General features: G+C 32.9%; 5 protein-coding genes across 7 annotated transcripts; 2 read left to right on the top strand and 3 right to left on the bottom strand.

Moving 5' to 3' along the window:
- Positions 1 to 2,638: 2,638 nt before the first annotated feature.
- LOC108221163 (two-component response regulator 24) lies at positions 2,639 to 3,142 on the bottom strand. Its single transcript, XM_017395060.1, has 2 exons — positions 2,921 to 3,142; positions 2,639 to 2,818 (listed from the first exon to the last, which is right to left on the bottom strand). Exons 1-2 carry the CDS (start codon positions 3,140 to 3,142, stop codon positions 2,639 to 2,641), a joined length of 402 nt encoding a protein of 133 aa, XP_017250549.1.
- Positions 3,143 to 8,287: 5,145 nt separating this feature from the next.
- LOC108220310 (DEK domain-containing chromatin-associated protein 1) lies at positions 8,288 to 13,529 on the top strand. 3 transcript variants are annotated; one of them, XM_017394045.2, is made up of 11 exons: positions 8,288 to 8,903; positions 9,008 to 9,041; positions 9,676 to 9,755; positions 9,945 to 10,004; positions 10,204 to 10,317; positions 10,399 to 10,476; positions 10,730 to 10,810; positions 11,486 to 12,185; positions 12,665 to 12,765; positions 12,872 to 12,902; positions 12,998 to 13,529. In XM_017394045.2, exons 1-11 carry the CDS (start codon positions 8,508 to 8,510, stop codon positions 13,150 to 13,152), a joined length of 1,830 nt encoding a protein of 609 aa, XP_017249534.1. In that variant the 5' UTR covers positions 8,288 to 8,507; the 3' UTR covers positions 13,153 to 13,529. The 3 variants fall into 3 exon arrangements, with proteins under 3 accessions (XP_017249534.1, XP_017249536.1, XP_017249535.1); XM_017394047.2 differs by having other exon boundaries at positions 8,366 to 8,903; positions 10,207 to 10,317; positions 12,998 to 13,408; XM_017394046.2 differs by having other exon boundaries at positions 8,366 to 8,903; positions 12,668 to 12,765; positions 12,998 to 13,408.
- A 1,561-nt stretch (positions 13,530 to 15,090) lies between these two features.
- Positions 15,091 to 16,874, top strand: LOC108221074 (omega-hydroxypalmitate O-feruloyl transferase). Its single transcript, XM_017394974.2, has 3 exons — positions 15,091 to 15,245; positions 15,324 to 15,776; positions 15,883 to 16,874. Exons 2-3 carry the CDS (start codon positions 15,336 to 15,338, stop codon positions 16,738 to 16,740), a joined length of 1,299 nt encoding a protein of 432 aa, XP_017250463.1. The 5' UTR covers positions 15,091 to 15,245; positions 15,324 to 15,335; the 3' UTR covers positions 16,741 to 16,874.
- A 1,051-nt stretch (positions 16,875 to 17,925) lies between these two features.
- On the bottom strand, positions 17,926 to 18,450 carry LOC108221162 (auxin-responsive protein SAUR36). Its single transcript, XM_017395059.1, has one exon. The coding sequence runs from the start codon at positions 18,448 to 18,450 to the stop codon at positions 17,926 to 17,928; it is 525 nt and encodes a 174-aa protein (XP_017250548.1).
- A 6,583-nt stretch (positions 18,451 to 25,033) lies between these two features.
- Positions 25,034 to 25,555, bottom strand: LOC108221161 (auxin-responsive protein SAUR72). The gene has a single exon (XM_017395058.1). The coding sequence runs from the start codon at positions 25,553 to 25,555 to the stop codon at positions 25,034 to 25,036; it is 522 nt and encodes a 173-aa protein (XP_017250547.1).
- Between the last annotated feature and the right edge of the window lie 1,670 nt (positions 25,556 to 27,225).

Below are 27,225 nucleotides of genomic sequence, written 5' to 3'. Positions count from 1 at the left end.
TTGTGTGTATACAAAGTAAACCATATAAAATTAACAATAACAAACATGTATGATAAACAAAACAAATATTATAAAAAAATAACCAACAAACATATATCACTAACATTAATTCATTGACCTTTTCATTCATCAATATCATGTTAAGACTCCCGTGTTTGGATTTGGTGACTCCACATCTAACAAACTCTTACTGTAATTAGCCAATCATCTCTATCGTCATTCAAAACTCTAGTATAATGTAACTCATTATTGTATTAGATGGAGAAAATAAATAGGCACAAAAAATTTGTTTATGTTAAATTTTATGATGTTTGACTTCAATTTATAGGGGTTGATTTGAGAAAAGACCGGCTTATCAAAAATATTTTCTGTTTTTGATATACACTTTTCCAAAAATATGGTTATGGTTTTGGAGGAAAAGTAAGTCTTTTTCGGTATCAAAATAATCGAAAAGAAGTTTCAAATTCTGATTTGATATTTATTAAGGTCGGTACTTTTTATTTTTGATATATTAAAAAGGGTAGTTTTGAAACTTTCTTCCAATATATACGAAACTAAAAAAGGTAATTTTTATTTTTGATTTGTTTAAAATTAAAATCATAATTTGAAACTTTCTTCTAATAATTTTGATACTAAAAAAAGTAGGTAAATTTTATTTTTTATATTTTGAAAAAGGTAGTTTTAAAACTTGCTTCCAATATCTCCCAAATTGAAAAAGATAGTTCTTATTTTTGATATTTTTCATCCAAAAATTTCAGAATATTAGAAAAATAAAATGGAGTAATCTGAGAGGCGCCACCTACACACCCCTCGCTTCTCCTTTCTATAAGTATATTGATTCTTCCTTATTAACAGGGCTGTCAAAAAAATCCGAAAGATCCGATATCCGTCCGAAAAATCCGTTATCGTATCCGGAAAAAAACGGATATAATCCGTATCCAGAATAAAACGGATATTATCCGTATTCGAATCCGGGGTTTGCGGATACAGATATGGATATAGGCGAATCCGTATCCGAAATATCCGTATCCGAAATTATTATTATATGGATATAATAATATTTATATAAATTTATTATTTACTTATATTTTTATTTTATCATATAAATTTTGAAAAAGAATTAATATTTAAAATAAAAAAAAGAAACATTAAGTATCTTGCAAATGGAGAAAATGGAACTATCTTCATCAAACTTTTTCTTTTTAAAATTGTTGCAAATAGTGTTGTTTTGTGATTTTAAGTTGTTAAAATTAATATTTTGTTCGAAATAGTTGGCCTGAATGCCCAAACTTCTGTTGAAGTATGTTATTAATTTCTGATTGGGTATACATTTGCTGTTGAACGGTTCAAAATATGTTTTTCTAATTAATCTCAGAATGTATATTTGATTTTTGGTGATGTTTGAAAAAGCGGATACGGATATTATCCGTATCCGGATAATATCCGTCCGGATACGGATACGGATCTTTTTATTCTAAAATTTGCGTATCCGGATCCGGATCCGATTTTGAGTAAGCGGATACGGATACAGATATGAGCAAATCCGTATCTGTTTTATCCGTTTGACACCCCTACTTATTAATTTCAAGGATTATAATCTTTTAATACTATATTTATTGCAAGAGATAATTTATAAAAGTGAACTATTATCCTTTAAATATGTTAAAAAGGACTGGTTTGAGGTGCTTTAATAATGGGCTTGTTTAGACATTTTTTTTTTCAAATTTAAGAGTTTATTCTTTTTTAAAAATGTATATTGTTATAGATATTAATGTTAAGAAATTTTTTTATATTCGTTATTTAGCACAAAAATAAACCTTTATTTTTGAAAAATAAGTTTAGCTAAAGGGGCACAATATCTTTTTCGACCAAATTATTTTAAAGTACTTCGTAGTGGAATTACTAAGAACAAAGGCAGATCAATGCGATTAGAAAAGAGATATACTTGAACGACAAATAGAAATTTGATCACAAAGAATAAGTATTGTGGAGTAAAGAAATAGTGCACCTTAGTTATTCTTAGGTCAATTATCCTACATAGGCCACATTTTAATCAAGTTTAAATACTTGTTATCTATTTGTTTTATAATCAAATCTTGTTGATGATAGAAAAACTTCATATAAATGGTTTCAATAAGGAACTTAATTTTCTACCATAAATGAAACTTTTAAAGGTTTTTATTTAATTAAAATTATAGACTCATATTTGAACTTAAAATCTTGTAAAGGATTCTTGATCAATTTCTCTACTAAGGTGGCTGTCCTTTTTCTTTAAAGTATAGATTTTCCTCAAGATTTTGGAATCCTTAGTTATGAGTTTGCGAGTTAACCACTCATTTTCTTATCATTTTCATTTTGTTTGTACACATATTTTAAGTGTCATGTAAATACTTTTCTTGTATCAAAACATGATCTTCATAAAATTCTCAATTTCAACTCATACCAAAGGGTTATAACAATTATATTTTCCCAAGTTTCTATATTTCATAATGTGATAATATGTTAGGTATTTTAATATGATTTTTGCAATTGACTTAAAATATCATAAACAAAATTATATATATTAGAATTATAAGGAACCAGATGAAGACTTTGTTTATAATATTATAACATTGATACATATTGAATTCATAAATGTCTAAATATTGTAGTTGTTTAGAAGCGCTTGACGAACAGATATGACGATCTCTTGTGTCATGGGCTTCTCATACATACGATCCATGCCAGCAATTATAGGATGTTCACCGAGATATCCTAAATCACAGTCTATTCCAACAATCATGGTTTTCACTCCCATTCCACGCAATTCCCTAGTAGCCTGAAATGAAATTATATATATTTATCATCATGAAAATAATATTTGAGTATTATTTGTATTCTTTAATGCTTCAACAATCCTAGTGTGTGTAATTTGACTAACCTGAATACCATTCAAAACTGGCATCTCCACAGCCATAAAAATGACATCAAACTGTTCTCCGGAACGGATAAGATCAACTGCTTCCCTACCATTTTCAACAACATAGGTTTCAAAGTCATGCCTTCTAAGGCATGCAACATGAACCGTCCTGCAGACGCTAGAATCATCTACGACAAGTGCAGACAATTTCTTTTTCTTGGAACTTTCAATCTTCTTAGCCATATATTCCTCGCTTTAAAAAACTATATATGTTAACCGATCTTTAGTTTTATTTTCATGCAAATCAATAGTTACAAATCAATGCATATGCAATGCTTTGAAAATCCAAGTAATAAGTATAATGTTAAATTAGTACAATTACTCTTTTTATTGTTGATAAAAGTGAAATGCATCTATATGCCACTAAAATTACAATTACAACAATAAGAATGTTTAATTAATCGAAGATAGATGATTATACAATACCTAGATCCACGAATCTTTTCAATATGAATGTCACAGAATAGTTATACATATAATTTGATATTAGCTTAAAATTCATAATCATCAGTCGGCTACAGTTGGAGGAAGCAGATCATATTACCTTTTACACACTATCTTAAAACCAGATTTAGTGAACAATGGCTACGACCATAGACACACGACCCTTTATATAATCTTATAGATAATATTTAGATTTTCTGAGATGGTAATATATTATTGATATAGATATAACCTGATCTATAGTGCTTTGGAACTGAATGATTCTTTAAATGTAACCATATTTCTTTTATATATTTTGGATACACAAAGATTTTATTAATATAAGCTGTAATGATAAGTTTGTGAATTTATTATAATGTTGGAAGTTATTAGTTTAATAGTAAATTTATAATAATCAAATAAGGTTTCCATTATCAATTTTTATAATTTAAGTAATAATTGTTGGGCATGCCAAGTGTGCCTATCTCCATGATAGTATGATATTATCCACTTTGGCCCGAGCTCGCACGTGTTTTTTTTTGTGTGGACATCTTTCAAAATACCTAATACTAATGAAGTTATCTAGTTGGCTTCAATTCTAACTTTCTGCCACTTTCACAACCGATTGAGGACATATTCTAACAATCTCTTTTTTCATATATCGTGCTCGACACCTGCCGATATCTGTCTCCTAGTGTGTGATTCGGTTCCCCATAGGCCCATACTGGAAGCCTACCTGGCTATATCATTATAGGGCTCATCCTCAAGTGGCGCATCTGTCCCTTCAAAGACCCATTTTCGAGCCCATATAAGATTATTATGGCTAGTTATAATCTAAGTGCTGAAACCACTTTTTCATTCAATTGAATCATGGTGCTATGTTTTATGATATTAAATGTATCAACATCAAACTGGAAATTAACCTTAATCACTGCGATGCAAGTAGAGAACAGATGCATGAATCCTAGTTTATACTTACAACCCATATTTTTTTGAAATTATCTTATTATCGTATCAATGATTTTCCTGAAAAAGTGGAATAAATTTTTATATTTTTCTCCAATTTGTTGAATTTTTAAATTTATTTATTTATTTATTTTCCGAGTTTGTGAGATATTGAAAATTTTGTTATATATGTATTTAGGTGAATACTCATATTATTCGTCATATATGTGGATTCCTGCAAATAGTTGCAGCGGGAGGGGAAAGGAAGAAGAGGAGAAGGTGGGAACCTGAAGTGAGGGTAAGTCATGGTGGTGAAAGAGTTTGGTGGCCAGCGGTGATAGCGAAGCCATGAAGGAATGAAAATGGGGATGGTTGAAGGTGAAGGAAAGTGGAAAATGGTGGTGAAATGGTGGAAAGAGGTGTAAGGAATCAAGGATAGAGGAGGATTTCGAGGGTTGTGTAATGTGTTGACGCCGAAAAAGATGACATTTATGGAGTCATGGTGATGTAAGAGAGAGATGGAGCCATGGAGGGGGAGGAGAGAAGATGGGTGGAGGGGAGCGAATTTGGGATGTTTGGCCGAACTCGTGAAAATTTAGAAAACTAAAATATTAATAAATTAAATTTTAATATCTAATATCTTCATAATAATCATGATAAATAATAATATTAATAATCAATAATTTATTAATTTAAATTCCATTTATGCTTTAATTATTTATGTGGAAATGTTTTTGTTGATTGCGCATAAATTAAATAATAAGGTTTCACCGAAACTTAGATATATTATTAACTAATAATATTGTTTGTCCTTTTTTTAAATTAAAATATATGTAGTGTGCTAGGAACTCACATCTATATTTATATTCGAATAACTACTATAGAATTATTTGATTATTTATTTTCGAGTTAAATTAAATTGAATTGATATGATCATGATATCGAGAACATTATAAAATCGGTTGGGTTTTATTAATATATTAATGAATATACGAATATGATATGCATATATTTGGTGTGATGGATGATTAGTATTGAATATGAACTATTTTATCAGTAAATTTGTGAGATGAAGCATATAATAATAAATAGTAATTAATTGTTTTTTAATTATGTGATTACTTGTTTAACTGATTCCAATTTGTATATATGTCACCTAAATATATTCTTATACGTGTCTGTGTGTGTATTGTGTTATACACAACAAAGTACAATGTAGAGTGGGGTTAAAACAATTTACGATTTTAACTCAATTTATGAAGAATCTGTGAAGAATCTGTGATATTTTTAGAGCACTCTGAAACAAGAGTTGGGCTCTTTAGAGTATTATTATATTGAATTATTTGGAGATCATATCTTACACCTTTGAACTAAAACAAAAATCAATGGTAGATGTGAAGGACAACTAGCAAATTTTTAAAATTTAAATAATTATATATAACCTCCGTATAGCATTTCGTATAAACAGTACTTTACACACTACTGTAATTCAGAACTTTCCATCAACCATTATCAATCAATTGATGTTCTTGACTATCGCCCCAAATTAATATCCAGAATTTCGTGGGATAAGGTTGTCAACGCGGATAGAGTGCATAACATACTGATAAATTGAAGAACCATCTACAAGAAATGCCTTATTGGGAAACTGCAAGATATGAGTTCAAGTTTGATTCATCCTAATTCATATGTGAAAGAACTAACCTTTCAGTTTTCGTATTGTTTAATTATGCTTTTTTCGAACAGCCATTTGGAAATTAGAGTAAAGATGAAGGCCTGTAAGTCAATTACTGATACCCTAACGGAATTTATGAAAAATTACAATTACAGATTACATGGACATCAATTCGATAAACATAAAACTTGCAAGGATTTATCGGAAAAACCGCTCCCTAAAATGGCGGTGTAGTTTAAAACTAACCGTTACAGGAGAAGTTATACAACGTACATGTACTATATGTACACAAATGTTTCTTGTTGAGGGAGTTTTCTAATTAGATTGGTTAATAAGCTCCTAGATTAGAACAAGATGGATGGTAGGATGCGGGACTCCAATACTCCAAAGAATGATGGTCTTCACATAACTTAGTACTCGGAAACAAATACTCAAAATCTAAATATTATTTTAAGTCGAATCGTTCAAATTATATACATATAATTTTGACCAGTTTAGTAGTTTTTTGAAATTTTATATAACAGCTAACTTCACAATTTATAAACAAACTCATTAAATCTTTAAATAGTTATTATACTTTAGTATTATTAATATAATATTTCTTTTTAGTTTTATTATAGATATAACATAAATATTTATCTTTAGCATGAATTTACCTAACTTTTTCCATATATTTAAATTAGATTATATTTGTATCACTGTTTTAAACTCACATGAATATCATCGATTAGCATTTTTTAACTCAACATATTATAACCTAATTTTTTGACAACTATTCTCTTTATTACTATTTTTTTCATAGAATGTATTTTCTATGATTCAAAAGTTTAGACATTAAAATTGTATAAACAAAAAAAATATTTCGCTCCTTTTTTCTATCAACCCTAATCTATTAATTAAAAAAACAATAAATACATTTATTTTTGTAAGTAATGACATATTTATTCATTTATTATATTATATATTGATCTTAATATATTATTATTTATTAGATATAAATTATATTACTCGTCAGTTATAAGTATGTTTGTGAAGTTTAATCATCAGAATCAATTTGTCAAAGTGCTGATTATGAAATAATCAGATGACCAATAATTAATTTTAAAAATAAATTGATTTGAAATCAAGTATTATATAACTATATGATATAATAATAGTATTTGGTATATTAATTTTATTTATTCTATAATATATTATTTGAGAAAAATTTAAAATGGTCGGAGAGACCGAATCAGAGATTTTAGAAGTACATCTTTTTTTTTTTTGACAAAAAAGAAAAGCCAGAAATTTTAGAAGGACATCTAAATACATTTTATATAAAAATTTGTCATCCTCGACAATTTCTATAATAATTCGACTGTTGATTTGTGTTTATTAATCCTTGATTCCAATCTGAAATTTCGAAATTATATATTTAAATCAGGCCAGATACTAGGGATGGGCATTAATCCCGACCCGCACGATCCCGACCCGATCCCCGCACCGAATAGTGCGGGGATTCGGGGATTTTTTCGAGTACGGGCCGGGGATCGGGGATGACTTTGAAAAAAAATCGGGGATCGGGTCGGGTACGGTTTTTCACATTCCCCCGGCCCGATCCCCGAACCCCGACCCGATTTCCCCCGATTGTCGACCCGATCCCCGACCCGATTATTATATTATATATTATATATATATAATATAAATATATACATATATATTATAATCATTTATTAACATGTTTATATACCTCTTTAGATCAACTTCAGTCATGAATTTTCACATGTTTATAATCATATATTAACATGTTTATATACCTCTTTAATATAATTAAATTTATTGAAATAAATTTTAATATTTATTTCTATTAATATGAGTCTTAAAACTAAAAAGATCATAATTAAATCATTGAAGATCTGTTTATTAAAATGATTAGGTATTAATTAGACATATTAGAAACTAATCGTAATTATGAATTTAAGTATTTAAATAGAAATTTTAGCTTAAATTAAAAATCCCCGAATCCCCGCAGGTATACTCGAATCCCGATCGGGCTGGGGATGGGGATCGAAAAATAATCCCCGATGGGGATCGGGCCGGGGATGGGGATTGAGTTTGGATTCGGGGATCGGGGCCGGGTATAGCAATCCCCGACCCGAAGGGCCCGATGCCCATCCCTACCAGATAGAGAGCATTAATTTGGATTTATAACAACCAATTTTGATACACCATGCCGCGCAAATATTTGGAACGAAAAGTTTGAAAAGCAAAAATAACCCGCCTCACTAAAAATTCCCAGATTTTGTAATACAAAGCTGCCGTCTCTCACTCTGTCTCTCTCTTATATACTCTGTCTCTCTTCCCAATTTACCCAAAACCCCATCTCTCTCGTGCCCCAAGATTCAATCTTTTAGGGTTTCTTGACGACCCTTTTGACTGTTTTCTTCAAATCCCATTTTCCGGCCACCCAGAAGATTCAATTTTCGAAATCTTGAATCTTGTTTGTGGTGGTGAAAGTGTTGTTTGATGGCGTCTGAGAATGGAATTGTGGGAGAGGAGAAGAGGGTTGTTGAGAAAGTTGAAAATGGTGCGGAGAGAGGAGAGAAAGATGTGAAATTGGTGGAGGAAGAGGAGGTTCTTGAAGAGAAAGATGTCGAAAAGGCGGAAGGCGATGAAGGAGAAGAAGGGGAAGGGGAAGATGGTGAGCAAGATGGGGAAAAGGAGGAGGAGAATTGTGATGAAGAGGAGGAGAAGAGTGGGGATGAGAAAGTTGTGGCGAAAAAGCGGAGAAGGCGAGGGAGCGTGAAGGAGGCTCCGGCTACTCCGATTGAGAGACCTAGTAGGGAGAGAAAGACAGTTGAGAGGTATATGGAAATGTCGGATTCGAGAAGTTCTGCTGGTAAAGCTGTGTTGATTGAGAAGGTATTTGATTGAATTTATGAATTTATTTAATTTACTAGTTGATTTGCTTTATTATGATTTGTTAAGTTTGTGTAATTAATGTGAGTTCTTTTGTGGAAATGTAGGGGAAAGGAATGCCGCTTAAGGACATTCCGAATGGTATGGCTTGATTCGCTTGTTGATGATTTTGAATGTTTAGAATTGCATTAGTTTGGCTTGTAAAAATGACATCCGAGTTCTATATTTATGCAATTGAGTATAATTTATTTTGTATCGGTAAAGATCATGGTATTGGGTTTGGGTGTTATGCATGTATGAAACGCACTTGACTAGTGTCTTTATTTTATGTTCGTACAGTTTTAATTTATTCCCACCAATCTAATTGTCCCATTGTGTGCACTGAAAATTTGTAGATAGTTTGAGAGATAATTGAACATGCCATGCTGTTGTTAGGATTTTATATATGCCTTTATGGCCCTGACCGGTAAATGGTTGGGTTTATATATAATTGAATGAAGTGAAATCAGAACGCAGGTTTTTCTAATCATATACTATAGTCATACCATCACATGAAAATATCTATTTATCTTGTTTTTTGATGATAGAGTTGGAGAAAGTAATTGGTGTCAATATACACTACCAAGTTTCATATACTTGTACAAGTCCGGTGGCCAATTTTTTGCTTCTTGATTGCTGTTTTCAACCCTTTTATCAACTGTAACAATATAGCATTATTTAATAATGTTTGAAAAGCTTAAATTTTCTCTCAGTTTGATATTGTTCAACATTTCAGTGGCCTTCAAGCTGTCAAAGATAAAACCTGATGAAAACTTGAAGATACTTCATAGCATTCTTTTTGGGAAGAGGATAAAGGTAGTCTTCTTTGCGCTACACCAATATTTCTTATCGGAAGGAATCAAATTGATAATGTATTGTTCTTTGCTCTTGATAGGCCTTGTGTATATGGCTATATGCACATGTTCTCAACTAATACAAATTGTTGTAAAGTTTGTTTAATGAATTATGAGGAAGCTTATTATTAATCATAAGATTATATTGCAGGTGCACGTATTAAAACGAAACATTGGTTTATTTTCTGGCTTTGTGTGGGATGCAGATGAGGTATTTTTGAGTGTAGTCATTTTCTTATTGCTAAGACTTTATTTATGTCTAGTTTGTGCTGTATCAGATTGATACATGGATCATATATACATTTCTCCTGGCCTTGGCCTAAGGCAGTTACTTTTGAAGCATATTATAGTTTTTGTTTCGAGCTTTGATGTAGTGTTGCTTGTTTAGTATATTGTTTGCTACCCTATAGCAGGAAAAGCAGAGAATTAAGGTTAAGGAGAGGATTGATAGGTGTGTCAAAGATAAACTGCTGTTTTTTTGCGATATTCTTAATATACCAGTTAACAAAGCCTCTTCTAAGAAGGTTAGTCTTCACAAAAAAAGTGCTGATACTAATGCTACATGCACTGATGCAGTGTTCTGATTATTTGCTAACTGTTTGCAGGAAGATCTTTCTGTGAAGCTATTGGAGTTTTTGGAATCTCCACATGCCACAACTGAAAAATTGCTAGCTGAGAGTAAAGTGCGATCTCTCTCTCTCTCTCTCTCTCTCTCTCTCTCTCTCTCTCTCTCTCTCTCTCTCTCTCTCTCATATTTCAGCTTTTTCATTAAAACATGCACACCAGGCATGTCGTATGTTTAGATGTCATTTCTGTTGCAAAACCTTTCTCATGTCCTGTTGTACACGATTAGTTAAAATCAGTTACAAAAAATTGCAAGCATATATATGTTCTGTTTTTTGTTTTTTAAACAAATCTCCTGATTACTGTTTGCAGAAAGGTAAAAAGCTGAAGAGGAAGGCAAAATCTAGCAAGTCACCGAGTTCTGTGAGAAAAGCTTCAAAAACAAAGTCCAAGGTGTGCATATGTTTTATTTGGTTTCTGTTTATATTATCACTTTACTAACATAATGATGAATTGATGATACATAGCTACTTTTAATGTTTGAATAAAATTATGTTTCTGCTCATAGATAGCGTTATCTTCTACAGTATTTAATTACCCCTCCTCCAGGGGGGAGGCTTGTCAATGTATCATTATGTTGCCTACCTATATTTAATTCTTTATATTGTCCGTGTTTCCAATTGTGTAAAAAATAGGAGGCTGGAAACTATCTGCTATTTTTTGAAATTGCCGGTTACTTCATAGTTTCAATATGCTTATGATAACCATTTCATATGCTAATGAAGTGCAGACACATACACAAGTGTAGTTGAAATATAAAGTACTTCAAAATAGAATCTACAGCTTGTTTATTTCTTGCAATTTAAAGTTACTATTTCAACATAGCATGTTTTTGTAATGTTCTTTCAGAGATTTAATATCTAAATATATGTATGTTTTAATCTTTGTTGTGGCATAATGATTCATATATTTAGTTTGCAGTAACAGTTTAGATTTTAGATCCTTCTATTAACATGTGTATGCATGTATATTAGCTAGATGTGCATGAATTCTCTGATTATTCTTTTTTTTCCGTGGCTGTCTCATCACAAACCTAAAGAGTGCCATAATCTTTTCACTGTTTAATAGAAACAAAAACTCGAGTCTGAATCTGAGAAGAAACGTAAGAGACCTTTAAAGGAAGAAGAAGATGATGAAGCTGAACCCTCAGAAAACGGAGATGTTTCACAGGATGATGGTGAAAATGATGCAGATACAAAGGAGGAGAGTGATCAGGACAGTAAGTCTGAAGAAGAGAAAAATGCTGAAGATTCAAAGGAGAGTGATCAGGACAGTAAGTCTGAAGAAGAGAAAAATGATGAAGATTCAAAGGAGGAGACTGATCAGGACATTAAGTCGGAAGAAGAGAAAAATGATGAAGATTTAGAGGAGAGTGATCAGGACAGTAAGTCTGAAGATGAGGAAGAGAACAAGAAAGGTAAACCAAGAAGGGAACTGACAAGCAAAAAGAATTCTTCCAAGGCAGTTAGTAAGAATGATTCTGGGGTTAAAACTGCAGGCAAATCAACTTCTGTTGAAAGGACCCCTCCTATGAAATCATCCAAAATAACTCCAAAGCCGACTAAGAAGTCTTTAATGTCCATGGGTGATGCTGAAAAGAATGACACCAGTGTAGCTTCTGGCTCATCTCGTAAACCCAAGGTGCCTTCGACTAAGAAGCAAAAGCTGGATAAGGAACACAAGGATGAAAGTTTATCTGCAAAAGCGAAAACCTCAGGCAAAAAAGAACCGAACAAGTCTTCCACAAAGTCACTAGCAAAAGATCAAGGTGTGTTATTTCTGATATATTCTTGAACCTTCCTAGCCAGTGTGTTCTTTTAATTGTACATGTTCTCATCTCCTCAATAGCTCCACTTCATCTCCTCTTGTTATGCAAGTATGCAATGCTTTAAAATCTGATGCTTGACAACTTTGAATTTTTGGCCTATAAAGAAAACTGACATTTTCATTATCTTATTGATTTTCAATTATGGAGGTTTAGCTGTAGTATATGATATTACATGCTGCATTGTGTAAATTGCATTCTTCTGGTTTTTACTCTTGGTGAATGAATTATGACGTATACCCCTATTTGTCCATTTATGTAATAGACAAATTTTTTTAAGGCGACGAATGGCTAAAAAGTTGAGTATAGAAGACGTGACACCAAAACAACCCATCTTGTAGATCATTATCAATTAAAAAACTTGTTAGAATTTTTTACCAAAGCCTGCAAGTGATAATATTTCATATTAACTTTGCTGGCAGTAGGAAATAAAAAAGGTGGCAAAAAGGCTAAGCCTGAACCAAGTAAAGAGGAGATGCATGCAGTTGTAGCAGATATTCTGAAAAAAGTTGATTTCAACACGGTTAGTAATATTTGCTTCCAGCTCTAATTTAACAATATTTTCTTTTGAATTATGCTATGCAAGGTTATTCACTAATTATAACATCATTGTATCTGTTACCATGCAGGCAACTTTATCTGATATACTGAGACAGCTCTGTAAGTGAAAATTATCGAAGTGATTTGTTTTTACCTTCCTCAAGTCATAAGCTACTTATCAACATTGATCTTCTAAACTGTGTCGTTTTTATTAGGTACCCACTTCGATGTAGATCTTTCGCACCGAAAAGCTGAGGTGAGATTAATTATTACTGATGTTATAAGCAACATGACTGATGAGGATGATGATGGGGAGGATGATGACGGAGAAGATGGGGAAGGGGATGGAGAAGATGATAACAATGCTTAGATGGCATAGTTTAGGAAACGCTATTGAATCCATCTGCTGCACATAAGGCTGTGTAACGAGTAAATGGGGCAGGTCCCCCAGTCCAGATGAAGGTTCAAATAAATTCTATTTCAAATGACTTTAGCTCTATACTTTGGGGGCTGCACTGTAGATGTTACTTCAGTTCTTTTGCTTGTCTTGATAGCTAGCCTCCCTTTGGCTGTACTCCACCTATCTTTAGCTGATATTATTACAAATGTGATATTACTTTGGTATTTCCTTGGTTTTGATTTAAATTGTATCTGGATTAACAAGTGACATTAGTCTCACTTGTTAACCCTCTAACTTGTGCTCTTGGATGCCTTGAGGTTTGTATCAGATTTTAAATCTTTTTTTTACCTTCAACTGTCTATACTATGACTTTCTGCGTGCAATTTTGTCAAATAATCGTCTTCTGTATTGGAAGTTGGAACCTTTTGACTGTCATAGACCATAGTTCAAGGTAAGGCTGTATGCAGTCATGGTTCAAGCTGGTGATATTGTAACCTGTCATTTTACTGATTCATCTGCGCTGCTTGTGTCGTCCGAGGTTTTGTTTTGTGTAAGTAAATGTTATAGACCAAATGGAATTGTTAACTTAGTGCTGGTTGCCCCAGTTATGCTTATGAACTCTGTCGTCAAGTATTATAGCATCAGGGCTCATGTTCTTCACCAGGTAACTGTAACTGGAAATGTAGTTTTGTTTTGTTTTTGTCAAGAGGATTTTTTGTTCAAGTTAAGGGAGTCTAAAGTAAATTCAAATGAAGCTGGGTAATACAGGGCTGTTTGATGTAATTTAAAAGAAGTGTGTATTGGTTATAAACGAGAAGTTATAAGTAATTTCTATTTTATGTGTTTGAATAATTTTTTAGGTATTTACAATATATTGGTATAATAATTATTAATATAATAATAAATTATTATAAATTATCATTTTAAGTGGTCCTGTAAAATCAAATTTCAAAAATAAAAACAAGTTATTGAAAAAGAGTTAGTATTTTTAATTTATCATATTTTGACTTATAAGTTGGAAATTGAGTTATAGGTTCGTTTCATAAACGGTACGAATAAGTTGCTTCTGTCTTATGAGCCTCGCTCTAGTTGGAATTGCAATGGCTGTGGTTAATATTTGCACAGTTAGTTGATTGCAGGCATGCAGCTACTCTAGAAGTTTTGGAATAACTGGCTTAAACCTGTTGTCAAGTTCTACTCCGCAGTCTCAGCAAATATATATACTGTGTGCTTGAAGCTGCGAAATTTTTACCATATTTTAGAATTTTAGATATTTGTCCAATTTGAAATTGCACAACTTATGATTTTACAGATCTAATATTCTGAATTTGTCTATATGAACTCAGGTACGGGGTAACATATAATTGCGCTCATTTAAAGAGTTATTGCTGGCTAACGTATGAAGCTGTAGTCGCAACTCCTTTGCTTCACTGAAGATATAACTTGTGCTTTGTGCATCATAGTACTTGGTTTAGCATCATGCGTAAGTTAGGTTAATCAACAAAGTTTGGATGCCAACCTCACCAAACACTCCAGCCCAGCATCTGTCTGGTATGTTTGGTTTGTTGCTAGTAGCCTACCTGCATTATATGACATTAGAAGATTCTTCCAATGGAAATGTTCGAAAAGTCTTCTTTTTTTCCCCACGGGAAACACCTACACCAAAATAGCATTGTGTACGACTGTTTGAATATAATATGATCCTGGTAAGCCCTCCTAACACCTTGAGCTTTTTGGAGAATTGATCACTTAACATGATATCAGTGCTCAGGCTCATGGGAGACTCGGGGATCCACTCTTGACCCACAAATGGGCTTTCCAGTGAGGGGGAAGGTTAGAATATAATATAATTATGATAAGCCCTTCTTCTAGTACTTGCTCTGAATATGCAGCAAACCTTGTCCCTTTCATGACTAAATCTTTGTTAACCAAAACTTCCAAATCTCTAGATCTTTTAATCCTTATCTTCCTATATAACCAACTGCAAACTCTTTACGAAATTATCTTATACTTCTTCTGTTAGTACACTCCAAGCACCAACTGTATACTTTACTCAATTATAGGTTTGTCGATCTTCATCATTATCTTGCACTTTGTCATCTTTTTTTTCTTTGTATTTTAACTAAGGTTTGTAAATTCAGGAGTGTTTTGTCATGGGAAACTCTGGTGCTGATTATCTTGAACTAGTGGTCAAACAAGGTGAGCCAATGCTGGTTCCTCCTGCAGAGGAGACCGAGAAGGGGCTGTACTTTCTGTCAAATCTTGACCAGAACATCGCTGTGATTGTTCGTACAATTTACTGCTTCAAAGCAGAGGATAAAGGTAATGAGAATGCTGTTGAGGTGATTAAGAATGCTTTAGCAAAGGTTCTTGTTCACTATTACCCTCTTGCTGGACGGTTGACAATTAGCCAGGAGGGCAAGCTGATTATAGATTGTACCGGTGAAGGGGCTGTTTTTGTCGAGGCAGAGGCCAACGGTGTTTTGGAAGAGATTGGTGATATTACGAAGCCTGATCCTGTCACTCTTGGTAAACTGGTTTATAATGTTCCTGGGGCCAAAAACGTGCTAGAAATTCCTCCTCTTGTTGCTCAGGTTAGTTATTACGTCACTTCTGTACTAGTAAATTTCACAAGACTTGCCACTTTTGTTCTCACTATTTCTTTACCGATACCAACCGGTTTTAAAACTGATTTTCCAGGTGACAAAATTCAAATGTGGAGGATTTGTTCTCGGGTTATGCATGAACCATTGTATGTTTGACGGGCTTGGTGCTATGGACTTCGTGAACTCGTGGGGTGAGATTGCCAGAAACTTACCAATGAAAGTCGTACCATTTCTTGATAGAAGCATATTGAAAGCTAGGAACATTCCCAAAATCGAATTCCCACACCAAGAATTTGCTCAAATTGATGACATTTCAGACACTGCTGAGCTCTACAAAGAAGAAATGCACTACAGATCCTTCTGTTTTAGCCCCGAAAAGCTTGATTATCTGAAAAAGAAAGCCTTGGAAGATGGTACACTTCAAAAATGCACAACCTTTGAAGCCCTTTCAGCATTCGTCTGGAGGGCCCGAAGCCAGGCCTTAAAATTGAATCCTGATCAGCAAACAAAGCTCCTATTTGCTGTCGACGGACGCTCCAGATTCAATCCACCACTCCCTAAAGGGTACTTCGGCAATGGCATTGTCTTAACAAACTCCCTGTGCACATCAGGGGACCTCGTGGAGAATCCGTTGTCGTTCACTGTCAAGCTAGTCCACGAGGCCGTAAATTTGGTGACAGATAACTACATGAAATCAGCAATCGACTATTTTGAAGTGACCAGAGCAAGGCCTTCTCTAGACGCGACTCTTCTGATCACTACTTGGTCTAGGCTGGCTTTTCACACAACCGATTTCGGGTGGGGCGAGCCTATTCTATCAGGGCCTGTTGCATTGCCGGAGAAAGAAGTGATCTTGTTTCTGTCACACGGAGATACGCGTAAAAGCATCAATGTGCTTCTCGGCTTGCCAGCTTCTGCAATGAAACGTTTCGAAGAATCGATGAACATCTAATTATTCAGAACATTTCGTGTTCGAAATGCTGGCTGATACTGCATCACTTCATTATAATCAAGCATCATATATATGTTATACATATTTATACTGTAATTTCTCTCATGGACGAATTAAGGCACTTTGTTATTTCATTCGGCGATGTTTTAGTTTTACATCTAGCTAACGGATATCAAGTAAACACTGACTCGTTAGTAAAACAAAATCTTCAGAAACCATTTCGAGAAAGAGGTAATTGGATTTAGTAAACAGAAAAACAGATCACCTACTAACTTGAGTTGAACCAGATTATTGTTGACATGGTGTACATAAGAATATAAATTTGTGTTAGGCTTGACTTGGTCATTCGAGTTGGTTGCGGGATCCAACTCTAATTTCGTCACCTGAGAGATATTTGGTTAAGATACTACTAACTTCTCCCAAGTCCCAACCACTATCATTTTGTCAACTAATCATTTTCAGATTAATTCTTCCTTTCATTAGCCAGGAATCCAGCTCAGTAGCTAAAATTTCCTTGTAACAACATCCGTCTTGTTTTAGTTATCCGGTTTTGATTTTCAATGACCAAATTGATCCAAATTTGATTGATTGAACTTTGTATATATTATATAATATTGAAAAAATATTAAAAAAGTTATATCATTATAATATTAATTGTATAATTTATTTTAAAATATAAATTTCATTTTTTCAAAATAAGAAAATGATTGTCCTCAATCTTTGGTCAACAAATGTCGATTTGATCATTGAAAAATGGATATATAAAAGGGACGATGAGAGTGATTATTAATGTTCCCCAACTGTCCGTGTCTTGATCTAATTATTTTCCTCACACTCTTTCTACGTGATGTCAAATTTTTGAATCTTACCAAGAAGATAAAAACCTTCTCTTTACGACACATTAGATTTTAAATCTTATCAAAAATAATAGAAAAGTTTGAGGTTTGTCGTCATAAAAGAAAGGAAAAAAATGTCCATATCCAGTTCAGCTTCAGTGTAACTAATTAATAGTGACGTTCGAAAGACAAACTTGAACTGTATTATTGATGGTTTTAACATTCGGTATGTATTGAAAATTACAAATTATAACTAAGATTACTAATTAAACACAACCAATTAACAACATACATGCAAACAACCAACTACCTGTCTTCTTCTTCTTGGACAAGTATCCACACATTTTAACTAATTCATTCTGATGAGCCGAGATGGAGTGAGCAGGCCATAAGAACCAAATCCCTTACCCATAACGCCATTTTTATACGATCGTCGGGTCGGATTAAACGGACTATAGGATCCGTATGCAAGGCCACACGATTTGGACCTCATGTAATCTTCATTCTCACATTTACTATCATCCATCTCTGCTAAGACTTTGTAAAAAAGATTCACATCACATGGAAGCAAAATAGGACCGTCGCTAATAAACCCGTATTCGTTTTCTGCATCTTCGAGCAATACTTTAAATAAGGGATGATTCACGTACTTGGTCTTGATCACGAATCTTTGTTTTTCGGGTCCTACGTAGACGAAGAAACAACCATGAGGAGCCATTTTGCAGTTGGTTTTTCTCTCTTTTGTTGAGAGAGATCTGGGAAGGCTCGGAAGTGTTGCCAAAGATCTGCCTCGGCTCGCCGGGATGGATCGACAGCGCTGCCATGTTTTGGTGATGAGATTTTTCCTACCACCGTTCACCTTTTCGCACTCCATGAATCTATAAATGGATCAAATCGAAGAAAAAAAAACGATGGAATAAAAACAAGAAAATAATGCAAGCTAGGGTTTGGTAGTTGTCGTTAAATTCAGCCTCTGTCGTATGCGAGATTGAGCATGGAAGAGCTTACAATGGGAATTGATGGTGCAGAAGAGTTGGATTTGCCCATATATGCGAAATGCTAACAAGTGAAAATTAATCAAATGAACAATAAAACCTAAGTAAAATTTGAAGATACTAATACAAAGAAACCCTAGCTAGACTCAAATATTGTTGTTTAAAGAACAAAGTGGAAGGTTGCACATATATATAGCCTAATACCATTATAGATACTCCCTCCCCCGGGCTGGTTCGAATAATGCTATTCAATGTCAACGACGCCGAAGTATTTTTTATTCATCTTTAATAATGATGTATAAATTGTAATACATTAAAAAAATTAGAGATATAAAATTAATGCAGGGAATATGTATTTAGGGTCCAGTGCTAAATTTATAATTTGGATTCTTTAAATATTGGAATCTGTCCTAATAATTTCATTTTTCAAATTAAATATAATATAATATAATATGCATGCTCCCTCCATTTCAAGATTATAGATGTTGTGATGACTTTTTAAACATAATTTGAGGTAAAATAAAACAACAAACTTCTACGCTTTCTTTTTGAAATTTCTTTTTTCTGACTAAGAGTTTAACATTTATATTTTTATTAAAATAAATTTAGAAAATAATTACGTACACAAAGTTTATTATATGGGAACTGAGGGAGGGATTATAAAATTTTCTACCGCCTCTCCTTTCCGTTTATTAGTCTGCAGGCACTCCCTAATCACAGATGAGCAAGGTATATAATTGATTTATTATTTAAATCAATATTATATACTCCTATATGGGTAGCACTCCATAGCATACCCTCTTATATGGAGTTACGTAGCACACCATTATAATATATTAATAATATATATTCTATTATATTTTTTATGAAATATAATTGCAAATTTTGATTATTAAACCGTAAACGAAGTTATACAATTTTTTTATTCCAAAGATCATCTAAAATTATGCAATATCTCAACATGATTCTATAACAGAATAATAATCATCCAGAATTATTCTGTTGTAGAATCAGTTTCGAAAATATATTTTTTTTAATCAAATTTTAAGTGTTAAATCACTTAAAATAGATTTATTTTATAGTATTTTATATTAGAATCACGTTTTATATGTATTCTATAACAGAATTTATAATAAAATTGATGATTTATAATGATGCACTATGTAACTCCATATAAGGAGTCCCTCTGTGGAATGTTGGCCTATATATATATACCTGAGAAAATATATGCAATGGCATGTCTCACTTGGTTTAGCCCAAATATTATAATCACGTTCGTGTGCTACGTGTGTATTTCACACACTTTCGACGAATTCGTCGACCACCTGTTTTAATGCCATTAGTTGACATCGACCATCGATGGCTCGTGTAGTCGTGTTGTATATTTAAATGACGTATGCTTTTATGAAACAAGCATGCAAGTGGATAACGTTAGAATAATTAGTGGACATTATTCGAGCCTTGATACGCCATCTTCATGTATTTATACTTGGTCGATTAGTATAATTGATAAAACATGTTGTACTCCCTCCGTCCGGTCAATTGTATACAGTTATTTTTTTTCCACGTAGGAACCCGCAGCCGCTACCCTTCGGGTGCTACCCTTCGGGTGCGCACTGGGTAAACCCCCGAGCGCATAATCATCAATTCTGCTCCCTTCGGGAGTCGAACCTGTGATCAAGAGGATACTTGTCCCCTCTTTAACCAGCTGAACCAACCCTTGCGGGCCCTTTCAATACAAATTTATCTACATATTAAATGTGATTTTTTTGAAACTCAACATTATTCTCATTTCTCAATGCACCAAATCCCTATATTTATCGTGATTTTCTTGAAACTCAACTATATTCTCACTTATCAATGCACTAATTAATGATAAATGAGATAAGATTCTATCTAACCAACTTCTTTCCTTAATATGTGTATTTATTCCAAAATGGACCTATAAATTGAGACGGAGGGAGTATTAAAAATAAGTAGGACCCACCAATTCAACCACTTTTCATCTAACTTTACTCATTTCTTACACTTTTTTTTGGTGGAGAGTGTCCAATCCCAATATATATTATTCATTGGGACGGAGGGAGTAAGTAATACGAATGAGGAATGTGATAAAAAAGAAACTGTAGAGATTGAAATTAATAGAGTTCAGCTAACCGGCCAAAGCTTAAAGACATGTTTAATGCAAGCTGACGAAAATCGAAATCATTGATTTTGAAACCAAGAGCACATATTTGGCGGTTACTCCCTCTGTTTCATATTATATTTCCACTTTTGATAACTAAAAATTGTTTTAAATTAGTTGTCTTATTTCAACTTTCAATGCAATGTAGCCAATAATTATATTTCTTAGATGAAATTTATACCACATCATACTAAATTATATTTTCTGGATCAAATATATCCCACATATTATACTTGGTCAAGCAAACTATAATCAGTGAGGTTAGCTATAATGGTTAGCTATAATGGTTGACTAAATTAGACCTGTAAGGCATTATGTAAAACTTACTAAACATGTAAGAGCATCTCCAATGGCGTTGGCTATAATCGTTGGCTAAATTGGACCTGTAAGACATAATGTAAAATTTGCTGAGCCTGTAAGACATTATGCTTCAATGGTATTGGCTATATTGGTTGGCTATAATTTAAAAATAGTGTATTATTAATATTTAGATTGTTATAAATAGAATATATCATTTTAATATGATAATAATTTATATGTAATCCACGGGAAGGAGGAAAATAAATTGCGGGAGATGACGTGGAATTTACTACAGATCTGTAGTGATTCGACAAATATAGTCATCCATAGGAGGATGACTATAATTATAGACAAGGGCTTGCTATGGTTGGAGTGGTGTTTTTTTGGGCATTGGCTAAATTTTTTTATTTTGGAATGCCACCTAGACTTTTAGCTAAGGGCTTCTCATGGTTGAAGATGCTCTAAGACATCTGTTTCGATGGTATTAGCTATATTGGTTGTCTATAATTTAAAAATAGTATGTTATTAATATTTTAGATTGTTATAAATAGAATAAATCAATTTAACAAGGTAATAAGTGATGTGTAATCTTCCTACTGATTTCTTACAGATATGTAGTTGATTGACTAAGAGCATCTCCAATAGCGTTGGCGGTAATCGTTGGCTAAATGGCACTTGTAAGACATTATGTAAAATTTGTTGAACTTGTAAAATATTGTGCTTCAATGGTATTGGCTATATTGGTTGGCTATAATTTAAAAATAATATGTTATTAATAAAATATATCAGTTTAATATAGTAATAAATAATATGTAATCGGCGGAAAGGTGGAAAATAAATTGCGAGAGATGACGTGGAATTCACTACAGATCTGTAGTGGTTCGACAAATATATATAGTCATCCATAGGGGATGACTATAATTATAGACAAGGGCTTGCTATGGTTGGAGTGCTGTTTTTTGTGGGTATTAGCTATAATTTTTAATTTTGGTAAGACACTTAGACTTTTAGCTAAGGGCTTCTCATGGTTGGAGATGCTCTAATATAGCCTTTCATAAGAGGTTGATTATTAAGAGGTTAGCTATATATAATTATAGGCACGGGATGAGTATGATTGGAGTGTGAATTTTTAACAAAAATGATTATATTTATCGTTTTTAATTAATATGCCAATTAAATTTTTAGCTAAAGACTTTGATGGTCGGAGATCCTCATTCCGCAAATGCCTCCCACAGAATTTTTTCTTGAGCCGTTTTTCATGTCGAATTTCTGAACTAGTTAAATTTTCAAATTTACATATTAACGATCGATTTTGGTTTTTACATATTTTAAAATAATGATAGTTTTTTATGTATCTCATTTTTTAATTAAAGGATGGACAAATTTTATTTTAGACTTTTAAAATAATGAGTCATTCTCATGTTACAACTTAGTAGGAACTATTATTAGAAAATGGATCCGGCCATTAATTTATTAATTTGAAATTTTAATCATTTTTTGAAATTTGATAAAATATATAGCCACCACCAATCATGTATATAATTTATTCTTTTATATTTGGATCCAATTTAGCTCACATGTACATAATAAAAATCATCGAATTGTTGATTTTGTTACTGAACAAGTGACCCCATTTTCATGACTTACCCGCATACAAAAAACGCGATTGAATTTCAATACCACTTGTATGAAAAGTGCGTGATCCTCAATCATATATACAACCAAAATTATTATACAGAAAAATTTAACACGATATTGAAATGGTGTATTGATTTTTTTTTTTTATCTGGCTAGCTCAACTCTTAATATTGTTTTATATCGTTAAATTTTGAAATATTGGGGAATACTATAATTCTCCGGGTGTCAAATGAATTTTGTATTTTTCCTTAAACTTTTAGAAGTCTTTTGAGATCAATTAAATAATTTTATTTGTAATGATAACTATATCTCTACTACGGAATATATTCTACAGGACTTATCATTCAATTATTTAGAAATCAGACTTGGTTGTATCATGATAAAATCAACTCGTTTCTTGAATAAGCTCATCAAATTTGAAGGGTGTTTGGTACTTTATTGTGAAGGTTGGAAGCGGGTATTCCAATATTAGTCTTATGGACTTATAGCCTTTCTCTTGAAATGGTGATGGACTTCCTTATCATTTTCTCTTTGTTTCAGGAGTAGTTATTTTCAGCTGTTCTAGTTTCAAGCAAGTGTAGCTCTTCTGTCTGTTGTATGCTGGTTTTTCTATTAATAATATGGCTTAAAAAAAAAGGAAAATCATTTTCGGTTTATAATTTAACTATAATTATTACACAATGTTACAAACACAGAGCTTTTATTCTTTTTCTAGTACCAAAGCTTCGGGCTGATCTAATAATTAATTTATGATATTACGGTGTTATCATCAGCCTACCTTATTTTACTCCTTTGATGTTTACTGCATCTAATCACTGTCAGCCTCCAGACCTTATATCTTTAAAAACCGAGCCTTTTAATCCTGGATGACTGCTAATCTGCTAGTATATGCATGCTCCGTACGTGTTCACTTTCATGCTTCAAATTTCTTGTAGCTGTACATGTATGCAGTTGTATCTGATTTCGCATCATCTTTAAATTCAGCCCCTATATTTTATCCAGATGCTGCTGCTGCAATATTGTTAAATCCATAATTCTAGGATGCCTATTAATTTCCATGCATTATTACCAATACTGCTACTATACTTACGAGGGTTTGAATTCTAACACTCCCCTCAAATCGGATTTTGCATTGCAAAATTTGTTTTAATTTCTGAAACACGTTCGACTTTAACGGTTATGTGAAAATATCGGCTAGATTATCTTATGTTCAATAGTGCACTAGCTCCATGATTTTATCATTAACTATTTCGTGAAGAAATGATATTTTATGTCGATGTGTTTGCTAAAACTGTGTGAGACCGGATTTTTCACGAGAGAAATAGAAAATTTATTATCTATATAAATATGGTAACCGGATCGTCCTTTACAAGATTTAACTCGTCCAAATTGTAATTTAACCACATAAGCTTGGCATGCTGCCACCGCTACCGCGAGATACTCGGCTTCACATGATGAGAGTGCAATTATTTGTTATTTCTTTGATGATCATGAAAATATAGCCCAACCGATATGAAAAGCACAGTTTGAAGTGCTTTTTCTTTTCGGTCTTCCAAGTCTCTCCACCATAATCACTATATCAATACCCTACTAATTTTGAATTTTGAGAGTGCAAGTAAAATAAACCATGATTAGCGTACCTTTTATGTATCTCAAAATTTCTACAGAAAGTAGGCCCCTAAATAAAATTGAACGATTGAACTCATTTGATCACAGTTTGATGCAGGTTGCCTTGGAAGTACTTAGAATCGGTGTCTGGCAGTGAGAGAAGTAGTTTAGCAATTGTGCTTTAATTATTTTATCGCTTTCCTCTACCAATATCCATCATCATGATCATAAACTGATCTAATTATACAGGTTCCGAAAGACTTGCTGGAAAAAACGAAAAGTGGTATATATTAGCATTAATACTTCATGTCTTCTGGAGAATACAGGCCGGTCAGATGGTCCTCTGAGCTGTACCGTGATTAAAAATGGTGACTACTAGCTATGACACTAACAATCTCTATGTATCACTAAATCTATCTGAGGAAACAGGTGGATATCTTTCAAAATATTTTACATTATATGTCTATATTTCAATATTTTATCGGCATTGTCGCCGAAGAAAATGATACTTTGTATGACTAGGTTTCGGATGTCATTTTATTTAAACTGCAACAATTATAATTGACAGTAGAAAGACAAACTTGAACTGTATTATTGATTTATGCAACAATAGATTATGTATGGTGGGATATATACAAACAAGCCGCGAAGATTTCTAAATAATTAACAAAATACATACCTATGACCAATCTGTCTTGTTCTTTTTGGACAAGGATCCAGACACTTACTAGCTAGTTCATTCTAATGAGCCGAGATGGAGTAAGCAGGCCATATGAACCAAATTCCTTCCCCATACCGCCATTCTTATACGATCGTCGGGTCGGACTGAACGGACTACATAGTCCGTATGCAAGGCCACATGATTTCGACCTCATGTAAACTTGATTCTCGCATTTACCACTATCCATCTCTGCTAAGACTTTGTAAAAAAGATTCACATCACATGGAAGCAAGATAGGACCGTCGCTCATAAAACCGTATTCGGTTTCGGCCTCTTCGAGCAAAATTTTGAATAAAGGATGATTCACGTACTCGGTCTTGATTACGAATCTCTGCTTCTCCGGTCCGACGTAGACGAAGAAGCAACCACGAGGAGCCATTTTGCAGTTTGTTTTGCTCTCTTTGCATGATAGAGATCTGGGAAGAATTGAAAGTGGTGCGAAAGATTTCCGTCTTCTCGGGATGGATCGACAACGCTGCCATGTTCTGGTGATTAGATTTTTCTTAACATTGCTCAACTTTTCCCACTCCATGTACGTATATGGTTGAGATAGAAAAGAATTAAGATGATAGAAATGAATATAAATAATAATAATATTCCTAAGGTCGAGTGTTTGATAGTGTTGCTCTATATAGGGTTTGATAGTGTTGCTCTAGGTTTACGGCAGTTTACCCACGGAAACAAACCCTAGCTAGACTATATTGTTGTTTAAAGAACAAAGTGGAAAAGATATTTAAGAGATGATGTATTTGAGAGAGCTGATGATTAGTAAAATGTAAAATGGTTACATTTATACTCCCTCCATCACCCTAATTTGTTTATGTGTGAACGGGGCTCGACACGCATTCTAATGCCCTCATATAATGTAGTTTGAGAAATTATTTTGAATTTTTTTTCACTTCTAAATAAGAATTTGATGTTTAAACTTTTATAAAAAAAATAAAAAAATAAAGTATAAAACTATGTTGTATATGCTTCTTAAAATGCGTGTCGAGTAGTGTAAAAAAACTGTAAAAAAATGAGAGGGACATGCGGACAGATGGAGCATATATATGTATAGCCTAATCCATTCTAGCCAGATACTCCCTCCCCCGGCCTGATTCGAATGATGGATTACTATGTCAACGACGCCAAAGTGTTCGTATTCGTCTAAGGCATTAAAAACTAAAGGGCTCTATATAACGACAAACACGTAATGGACCACTACTTCTAATCTGCATTCAGCTGGATTTGTTAGTTGAAAAGTAAAGCTAGCTCCATGCGACCATGCCCGGCGACTTTATACATATTTATATTTAAGAATATTGAAAAAATATATATATACTCCATGGGTCCCTCTGATTTTTACATTTTTCTTGACACGAATTTCGAATGTACATTAAAATGGAGTTCACCATTTTCTTAAAAAATGTGTATGTTGTGCATAAAAGTTTAAACAATAAATTTTTATTGAGAAAGAAAAAAAATTAATTTATTAAACTATATTTTGTGAGAAACTGTCAGGTCCTATCGTTTTTCATGTGTATCAAAAATAAAGTATAGTCAGAACGGGGTTATAACTTTTTAGTAAATAATAATATAAGACATAGAAAAGGTCTTCTACAAAATTATTACAGTATTTGTAAGATACTTAATTAAATGAAGTGTTTATTATTTCAAATTCTACCTCATAAATGGAAAGTTAACTTACAGTTTCTTTACATAAATAGTAGGAATAAAATAAACTGTTTATAAGCCACAAGCCATGAAAAAAGGTTTACCATCTTGCTCCTAACATAAGAATTAAGAACTTTGTCAGGTATTATCCTTATATTGTGTATACTTTGACATTTATATATCAAAAAATCGAATATCGCTTAAAATGCAGCGTGGAAAAATAAGGTGTGGAGGAATAATTGTTACCAAACAATTAGGCATAAAAAAGTTTTGTGTAAAAGAAAATATATTGACCAATCCACAAATTATAAAAATTTTATATAAAAGGCAATCTTAGTTACAGATCGGATGGTCCATAAGATTGTAAACAGAAAGTAAACATACAACTGCCAGCAAGTAGCAACTAGTCTAAAACTAACGCCCAATTCTGCTTTTAATTTTAGTTGAAAAATTGTAGTTAAAGTTCTTGTTTTAAAAACCATGCATTTTATTGATATGTCACGTGCATGTATAATTTAGAGTTGAACGCAGTGACGCAACCGTAGT

Source organism: Daucus carota, chromosome 5, assembly GCF_001625215.2.
Source record: "Daucus carota subsp. sativus chromosome 5, DH1 v3.0, whole genome shotgun sequence".
Lineage (NCBI taxonomy): Eukaryota > Viridiplantae > Streptophyta > Magnoliopsida > Apiales > Apiaceae > Daucus > Daucus carota.
Note: the sequence above shows the minus strand (reverse complement) of the source record. Positions and strands in the feature narration are given on the sequence as shown.